A 9,658-nucleotide genomic window follows, 5' to 3' on the forward strand; every position below is an offset into this window, starting at 1 on the left:
CTGTCTGGCTCATAACTAGTAAACTATTAGACCTAGAACTATTAAACTTGGCAAATGTATACATCTTGGGTAGAAGGTGTGTCGCAACCTATTTCAAGGTCACTGTGACCTTTGATTTAAGTGAAATTTTTTAAAAAACTAAGTCTTTTAAATTTTGAATTTCATAATCCGAAAAAATGTAAAAATATAGTTGTATCCTTATTAAAAAAAGTGTTAAATCAAGAAAATACTTATTTTTTTTTTCAGCATATACTTGACAGCAATCTATAACAAATATAATGTATGTTAGAGAAATCCCATGTCTCCCATGAGTGTAATTATCAAGCACTGGTCAAGAGTTTTGATAACAGAAAGTTGCATGTCAAATTAGAGAGAAATTAATGAGTTTAGTGTGAGGAGCTTACTGGAGAGCATCGATGTTATCTATCCCTTTGGGAATTAAGGCAGATGGGTAATCCTGTTGGATTAAAAATAGCTCTTGTTGGCTAGCCTAAGTTTAAAAATGAATTTGATGAAAAGTAATTAACACTAATTTGATATTGCATAATAATATGATATGATATTATATATTAATATTATTAAATAAATTTAAAAAACTAATTTCATAGGGGTGGAATCAGCATGTCCATTTTCCATAGAAATCGCATATTAAAATCTTTCTGACATTAAATGAAAAAAAAATCAATGAGAATTTTATATATTTTTAAAAATATTTTATAGTAAAGAGTTCAGATTCATTGATCTATAGTAATGAGTAGACAAGCATCCAGTCAAAGATTAATTAATGAGTTCAATTTAGGAAGGCTAGCCAGCATCTTCTTATCTGTGTCCTTTGGGAATTAAACAGAAGAACTGCTGGTCAGTTGAAATAGCATATGTCATTTGATGGCCAGCCTTTTATTTTCAATATTAATTTGGTATAGATCAAGTTGTTAATTAAGACTAATTTGATATTGTTTAATATGCTGGGCATTTGACAAGGTCTAATACAACCAGTATAGAAATCTATCAATGATGTTATGATTAATGCCTACACTACACTGCAGGGGATGGATAAACAAATATTTTAAGGAATAGAAAAAATCATGGAAATCTTACAATCAAGGTTGACATGATTTTCTTGCACTCTAAACCATTTAAGTTAATTTCAATTTTTTGACGGGCGTATCATGCTGTGGCGTGGCACTTTATTTTTATTAATTCCAGGTGACATGCAGAAGTTAGTAGAGGGTCTGAGATTGTTGAACCAGGCTGATCCGTGTGTTCAGGTTCTGGTTCAGGAGACAGGTGAACACGTGATCATTACAGCAGGAGAGGTTCATCTACAGAGATGTGTGGACGACCTCAGAGAAAGGTCAGATAACTGTGTTGGCAAGAAGTCCATCTGTCTTAATGTTTGCTTGTCTGTCTGTAAACATTTTTGAAAGTCTAAATAGGGTGGAATATCACTTAGGAAACTGACGGACTATACAGTTGTGCCTCTTTGTTATAGGTATGCCAAGATGGACATCAACGTGTCTTCACCAATTGTCCCATTCAGAGAGACAATCGTCCCTCCACCAAAAACAGACATGGTGAACGAAGCCATCTCAGACCAACGCCAGGTCATCAAGAAAGATACTGAAGATGATGAAATCATTGAGCCGGGGTTAGTAGAGGTCAGCACGATCAATGGGAGGTGTACCCTCAGGATCAGGGCGGTGCCTCTTCCAGAGGACGTCACACGGCTACTGGAGGAGAACCAGAGTCTGATAAAGACAATGTGTCAGATCTCCAAGGCTCACGGTAAGGGGAGGGAGGGACTGGAAGTCCAGCAATCTGTGATAGACTCTATCAGAGAATTCAAATGTCAACTCAGTAAGGTTTTCCAGGCTTCTGGAAAGATGTGGAGGGATGCAGAAAATCAGATATGGTCGTTTGGACCTAAGAGAGTTGTATTACTCAATCGTGTGAGGGGATATGACAGAGCTAATGTGTGGAACTGTGTGGAACAGAAACAGTGGGAACTTAAGCTAAGACAGTATGATAACAGCATAATCAGTGGATTTCAAATTGCCACCCTTGCTGGGCCCCTTTGTGAGGAGCCCTTAAGGGGTGTATGTTTCATTATTGAGGAATGGAACTATGTTAGGAGTAGTCACTCAATTTCTCTTGATGAAGAAGTTCATAAAAGGGAGGTAACTCATATAAATTCCTGTGATAATCCTTCCTCAGTGAGTCAGACTGAATCTGTGTCCATGGTAACACAAAGTGAAACTGACAGAGACAAAGATGGCAGCGAGTCTGAGACCGAGTCTACTGACAGTGAGATTGAGCCGTCTCAGCCAAGACAGAAGGAGGGACACAGTCACATGTCAGGTCAGCTGATTTACTGTGTGAAGGAGGGCTGTCGTAAAGCGTTCCAGACCCAACCTCAGAGACTGATGGTAGCAATGTATAAGTGTAACATACAAGCTACAGCCGAAGTCTTAGGTAGGTGAATTACAACCTGAGCATATAGTAATAAAAAAATTATCATACAATGCTTCTGGATATCTTGATAAATCTTATGATATTATAAATCATGCACATTTATGACTCTGTTATGTTGAATGAGTACAGGGTATTCAGTTTGAACTGACTTTGGGTCAGATTATTTTGGTGAGTGATGTCCTTGTAAGCGGTTTGGTTGAGTCATTATGTTATATTTATTTGCTGTAGGAAAACTGTGTGGTGTCCTGGGTAAGCGGTTTGGTCGAGTTATTGAGGACACAATGATGGAGGGCTCTCAGAACTTTAACATTAAGGCCGTGCTGCCTGTGGTAGAGAGTTTTGGATTTGCTGAGGATGTGAGGAAGAAGACGAGTGGTTTGGCTAGTCCTCAACTGGTGTTCAGCCATTGGGAGGTCAGTATATCACTGGCTAGGGATGTAATATATTTAAGGAGTTAATTAATTAGGAAGAAGATGAGTGGTTTGGCCAGTCTTCAACTGGTGTTCAGCCATTGGGAGGTCAGTATATCACTGGCTAGGGATGTAATATACTTAAGGAGTTCATTAATTAGGAAGAAGACGAGTTGTTTAGCCAGTCCTCAACTGGTGTTCAGTCATTGGGAGGTCAGTATATCACTGGCTAGGGATGTAATATACTTAAGGAGTTTATTAATTAGGAAGAAGACGAATTGTTTAGCCAGTTCTCAACTGGTGTTCAGCCACTGGGAGGTCAGTACTCAAAACCAAATTTTATTCGCGACAACTTTATTTTGCAATTTACCATAGGTTTTTTGCTTTGATATATATTTTTGCTGTCAAGCCTTTTTGGATCTGTTGATAATAGACCAGAGGCTTGAAGGACAAATATTCACAATGACGAAGTTGCAGAGAATCTCGTGAAAAATTTTGCACATTACACAAATAAAAATTGCTTCACAGAATATCTATATGTATAGGGATGAAATGTATAACTAAAATTAATATTTTGAAGAAAGGTCTTGAGCTTTTATAAAAATTGCCTTTCTTACTTTATTGAACACAGTCCCTTAGAAATATCGTTACTTTTGACAGGTGTTGGATGTTGACCCTTTCTGGGTGCCCACTACAGAGGAGGAATATGCTCATTTTGGAGAAAAGGCGGATTCTGACAACAGAGCCAGACATTATATGAACCAAGTCTGGAAACGGAAGGGACTCAAAGTGGACGAGAAAATAGTGGAGCATGCTGAAAAACAAAGGACACTCACCAAAATGAAATAAATATTGAATTTTTAAATTAAATTTACTTGTGTCTGTGTTGTTTGAAATAAATTGTATTAATAAAAACTGTTTTACTTTTGTTTGTGTCATTTTCATACTGAGTGTTACATCATAGTCTCAATACGAATTGAGATCACATAAGCAAGAATTATCATAAACTTTTTTCTTATCAAAGCTCAACTGCTATGTTTACATATATATTTTGATGTTATTTGGGGTAATTGTATTATTTCGAAAGATATAGAAGGACATTTTTTTTTATCTATAATATCATGAAGAATTCAGGGGATATTTTCAGCCAAGGTGGATTAAGTGTTGACAGAATAAAGGGAAGAAAAGTATTGATAAGGAATATTGAAAGTAAAAATAACCAATAAGTGATGGTGTCAGTTACATGTTAATATCTACCTTCCTGCTGATTAGAAGATGGAAATGCTTCTTTGATCATGCAGATGCATCGTTTTCATGTTTAAAGTTTTAAAGTGCATGAAGACACAATGAGTACAAATACATATGACACAACTGATCTCAATATTAGCTAAAAATGTATCATTAATTATTTTTTATATTTTATGCTATGATTAATTGTGAGTCAGCATTACGGTTATCAATACATTTAAAATGTCTGGTAAATGCTCCAATCAGATTTGTAACATTATACAAACCTTATGAAGATCTTTTGATTTTTGTTCGATTCAATATTATTCAAAAGTTTTATGCACATTTCTTTTGGATTGATTGATTGCTACTTTACTTGCAACATGTACAATATTTTTCAGTTTTAATTAATATAAAATATTTATATTCTACACATCTAAAGCATCTTACGTATTTCCTTTAATTAATGCACTATATAAAGAATGTAAACTATAAATGTAAATGTATTATAGTTAGCGTGTACGATATTTGGCGGAAATTGAATTTTGAATAAGTTAGCGTAGATTTGATTTAGCGCAGTTCTTCATATTCTTATTAATGTGTATACTAGGGGTGTTCAATAAATAATGTCCTTGGAGTTCAGAAAGAAGTAAAAGACCTTTTTTAATGATTTAGTCTTCATGATTTTACCTATAAATCTCTTTTAATTCAAACACATGTCTGTAACATTTTTTATCCAATTTCTGATTGTATTTAGAACTCATTTTTGGGTATGACCTTTAGTCTACTGGAAAATGGCAGATCCAATGTTTTTTCCTTCTGAAAGGTGTTTTTTCAAGTTTGGAAATAGAAACAAGTCAAAAGGTCAAAGATCTGGCAAATATTGTTAATGTGAAAAAAAAACATTAACTTTCTGTTTATGTCGAAAACCCCTTTACTCTTCAGGACATGCAGGCTTGTACGCTGTCATGAAGAAATTCAATGTAGTGGATTCCTGATTTTAGGTCCTTCCTATAATAAAACTTTCGATATATTTTGCAAAAAATTGCTTTCTAGATTCTTTCAGAAATTAAACTGTCTCTCCGAATACGAATTTGAACAACAATACCACTAATATTTAAGAAAATTTCATATAAATCTGTCTTTGTGCTCTTGCATACATTGAACCTTTGCTTTTGTCAGACCTTCGCGTTTTTATCAAGTACATTTTATGGTAAATTTTGTTTTGATGATTTTAAGCAATAGATTCATGTTCCAATATATGTTTAAATATAAAACAAACGTGGATAACTACAATTACTGATGTTTTAAAATAATTGTTAAGACTTTCGTACACGCTTTCGTTTTTACTCATTTTTCAAAATATAGGGTGACCTTTGAGTACCAAGCTTTTTTTTTTTACTGTCAAACGTTTCTTAAAACAGTGTAAATGACTCCCGATATAATGTCTATCAAGTTTGTTATGAATCTTAAAGTCAATCATACAGCATCAAATATAATTTGTTGAAATTTGGCAAACAGTACATGTTTAAGTTGTTATAATTTTTGTTGGCAAGGAGGGTACCCATTTTTGATGCCCATTATATAATTTTTTTATCATTGAAATCCAACTGCTCATTTGTCTATAAAACAGGCATCGGTTGCTGTAAATGACATATGTTTCAGTGAATATTTCTTTGGGACTTTTAAGTTTTACAGCAGCTTTAATGTACCCTTTATTTTCACTCTAGTTGACTGATTCTTTACTATTCATTTATAATGCAGTGTCTCGAATAGCCCTTGTTTCCCAGCTTCTCACGATGAAACTATGTGATGAAAAGTGATCACATAAACTGTTATAAATTCAGTAAAGATTCAATAATAAGAGAAAGTCAAGTTTAATGTCATATGATATCTATTTTGTTTGTCATACAGTTCAGGACATTATTTATTGAACAGCCCTCGTAGTTGCAAGACATTTAGCGTTGTACTTGATTTAGCGATTGTTGCGTTCCGCCAAAGCCGCTAAAAAGAATACACTGCCAAATGTTATACGTTTACAGTATTTGTCAATAAGAATTTTCAGGAGTCATTGTCAGTAACTTCCCTCCCCACTTTATTAGAAGAAAGGGTTTAAACTGAATAGTTTTCCCAGACGATGAAGTTTGACTCAAAGTTAGCAGAAAATCAGAATCTTAAACAGTGTAAGTGCTTTCAGATATTTAACACTATTTGACCATAATTTCATCAAATTTAACTGTCGTGAAAAAATTAATGTGTCTATTAGTAAGGCAAAAATAGGTGCATTTTAAATATTTTCACCAAATAAATATGTTGACAAATGACATTACTGTGTATAATGTAAGTACAAGGCTTATTTTAACTTTTTTGAAGAAATCCTTAGCTGTGTATTTCATTCTCTTCTTCACAGCTTTCATAAACTGCTCTGCGTCAGAAGAATCTCCTGTGATTGTATTTGTCTCCAAGATGCTCCCAGTCGACAAGAAAATGCTCCCCCAAAACAAACAAAGGTAGATATTTAGTAAAGGATGATTAAAGTCATTGCTACTATATAGAGAAAAATATTTTTGTTTCAGGATTTTCATTGATGTTACTTACAAGAACAGGAAATACATGTCTGATATTAGACAGTACTGTATAATTTGCTGCATATTTAAATTTAAAAGAGTCTAGGGTTTTACATTTTCTGTGCATTTGGACAGACCTTTAACAGAAGCTGAGATCGCAGAAAGACGAAGAAAAGCTAAAGAGAAAATTGCAGAAAGAGCAGCAGCTAAGAGCCAAGGGCAGACAACTGAGGCAGTCACTCAGGAAGGGGAGACTAATGAAGGTTGTACAAAAATTTGAGACATAGATAATTTTAAAGGTTCTAATGTGTCCACTTGATTTAAAATCAACTGTGTACATTTTATTGAAATGAATATTTAGTAATGTACAAGTCATATATGACTTATTTAATTTGACTGTCAGGTCAGAATGTACCTAGAAATCTTTTAGATGTTACAATAACATTTTACAGTACTAAACCCCCTTCCTGAGGATGAGCCAGAAAGTAAAGATAAGGAGACAGACTTTGTGTTTGTAGCGTTTGCTCGGGTATTTAGTGGCACCATCAGAAAGGGACAGAAGCTGTATGTACTGGGGCCCAAACATGATCCAGCCCTGATTTCTAAAAAGGTAGTCCAGCTAATTATGATTAAATACATAATTACTGTCTATGTTATACTTAATCTATAAAGTTATTAACCCAAATAATTAAATTCTAGCCATTAAACATTTGAAATGCTTATCAAATAAATCTGTACAAATTAATGCATGCATATTGCTATACATGACTGTATACTATTTTACAGAGACTTTTTATCATGTTATAGATTAACAGTGGTGAGGGTATAAAAGAAGTGAATAGCATTCAGGAGTTGTCACATGATGATCATGCGACCTGTGTCACTATCAAGGATCTCTTTGTATTCATGGGGAGGGAGTTGGAAGGGATGGACCACATTCCAGCAGGGAACATACTGGGTTCGTACCATACAAGTTACAAATGTATCTCGGAATTTTTATAAAATTTTATTTTTCAAACTTTTAAATTTGACTTAATTTGACCCAATGCATTAAAGCTTTTATTTTTCTTAACAAGAATGGGAACCTATTTTAGATGAATTAAAAAAATGAAGGTATAATCAAGTTTTTTTTGGCTCAGGGTTGTACTTTATTTAGGTATTGGAGGTTTGGAGGACCACATCCTGAAATCAGCTATGTTACAACGCGAAATGTAAAAACAACGCGAAATGTAATAAACCTGGATTATTACATTTTGCGTTATTACATTTTGCGTTGAGATCAACGCAAAATGTAATAACGGAAAATGTAATAACAGGATTTTTAGATTATTACATTTTGCGTTATTACATTTTGCGTCGAGATCAACGCAAAATGTAATATCGTCCTTTTTTGTTGTTACATTTTGCGTTATTTTATTTTTGCATTGAAGACAACGTAAAATGTAATAAACAATATGTAATAAAACAAAACATAATTTTTTTTTGACTGCGTTTAACAGAAAAGATCATAAAATTGATCCAAATATATACATATAACCGACATGGAAAAAACGCTGTTAGAATATATAGAACTAAAACAATTTAGACCAACGTAAGGGCTTTTACTGACATAAATACATCTAAATGTATCGTTTTTCTGACTTTGATTTTAGTAATATTGAATGCACTATACTTAATTATACAGAATTAATTTCACTTTGATTGGTATATTTTTGATATTCTTAATAAATTTCTAACCAATAACACATAGTTAATTACCGAAGATTGACCATAGGTTCATTAAAAGCTCTTGATATGCATATTCGGCATGTATACATTGGTGAACGAATTAGAAGTGTATGCGTGTGTCAAGCGAGGAGGGACAGGGACAGGGTGGGGTGTTTACTTAGTATGTTTAGTATTGTATTAATGTGGACATGCAGAAACAATTCATTTTATTATAGGATAGAAAGAAAGAGATAGATATAATTTTGTTAAAAATTTTTGCTTGACTGCAGTGCTGTAGATTTGCTTAGAACAGTATGGTATCATTACACCTGCAAGAACAAATGAATAGTTTTTTTTAGATTCATTGCATTTCTCTATAAAAGAAAGCAAAAGCACACTGGTCAATCCCCCCAACACCCCTGTCCACAGATGCACGTTTCTATATTTGCAACACCTATAATTTGAATACATTTATTAAACTGATTTTAAACACATGTAGCTAATTCAATAAATCAATATATTATAAAATTTATTAATTGTAATAGCGTATATCTATTTTTTCCTTTTGTTTTATTTTCTTTTCATCGGCCACTACACTATTGAAAATTGTACTCAATCTGCCTGACGAAAAAAATTGTGTTATTACATTTTGCGTTCTTGCCTTTTGCTTAATCTCGACGCAAAATGTAACAATGCAAAATGTAATAATAATGCAATAAAATCCTGTTATTACATTTTGCGTTATTACATTTTGCGTTGATCTCGACGCAAAATGTAATAACGCGAAATGTAGTAATCCTCTAAAGTGTGTTGTTACATTTTGCGTTATTACATTTTGCGTTAATTTCAACGCAAAATGTAATAACGCAAATTGTTATAATCCAGGTTTATTACATTTTGCGTTGTTATTACATTTCGCGTTGTAACACAGCTACAGTGTCCAGTACCCTGATGTGTCCAGCTTTCTGTTATCTTTACTTTCATGCTGCTCCTATTGTCAGGGAGGCCATAGAACCAAGTAACACTCGTTAGTATCTGTTATAAAGATCATATAACCAAGTCATACTCGTGAGTATCTGTCATCGAGATCATACAACCAAGTCATACTGGTGAGTATCTGTAATAGAGATCATAGAACCCAGTCACACTCGTGCGAATCTGTTATAGAGATCATAGAACCCAGTCACACTGGTGAGTATCTGTTATAGAGATCATAGAACCAAGTCATACTGGTGAGTATCTGTTATAGAGATCATAGAACCCAGTCATACTGGT

The 9,658-nt window shown here is 33.7% G+C and overlaps 2 protein-coding genes across 2 annotated transcripts; both read left to right on the forward strand.

The window, feature by feature from the left end:
• Positions 1-1,206: 1,206 nt before the first annotated feature.
• LOC134249903 (elongation factor-like GTPase 1) lies at positions 1,207-3,731 on the forward strand (the record flags this gene model as incomplete). The annotated part of the gene is made up of 4 exons (XM_062732263.1): positions 1,207-1,354; positions 1,493-2,472; positions 2,701-2,885; positions 3,543-3,731. Coding segments are annotated over 4 exons (1,502 nt in total), but the record flags the coding sequence as incomplete, so codon positions are not given.
• A 2,515-nt stretch (positions 3,732-6,246) lies between these two features.
• Positions 6,247-7,891, forward strand: LOC134249914 (elongation factor-like GTPase 1). Its single transcript, XM_062732272.1, has 6 exons — positions 6,247-6,292; positions 6,520-6,619; positions 6,812-6,939; positions 7,129-7,286; positions 7,484-7,634; positions 7,833-7,891. Exons 1-6 carry the CDS (start codon positions 6,247-6,249, stop codon positions 7,889-7,891), a joined length of 642 nt encoding a protein of 213 aa, XP_062588256.1.
• The last annotated feature ends 1,767 nt before the right edge of the window (positions 7,892-9,658 follow it).

Source organism: Saccostrea cucullata, unplaced genomic scaffold (genome assembly GCF_032062105.1).
Source record: "Saccostrea cucullata isolate Sc308-1 unplaced genomic scaffold, CSIRO_AGI_Scuc_v1 ctg15131, whole genome shotgun sequence".
In the NCBI taxonomy this organism is placed as follows: Eukaryota; Metazoa; Mollusca; class Bivalvia; order Ostreida; family Ostreidae; genus Saccostrea; species Saccostrea cuccullata.

Coding starts and splice junctions, on each gene's coding strand:
- LOC134249914 (XM_062732272.1), top strand. CDS start 6,247: ATGAAGTTTGACTCAAAGTTAGCAGAAAATCAGAATCTTAAACAGT. Junction 6,293..6,519: donor AAATCAGAATCTTAAACAGT/GTAAGTGCTTTC, acceptor TCTTCTTCACAG/CTTTCATAAACTGCTCTGCG. Junction 6,940..7,128: donor GGAAGGGGAGACTAATGAAG/GTTGTACAAAAA, acceptor AACATTTTACAG/TACTAAACCCCCTTCCTGAG.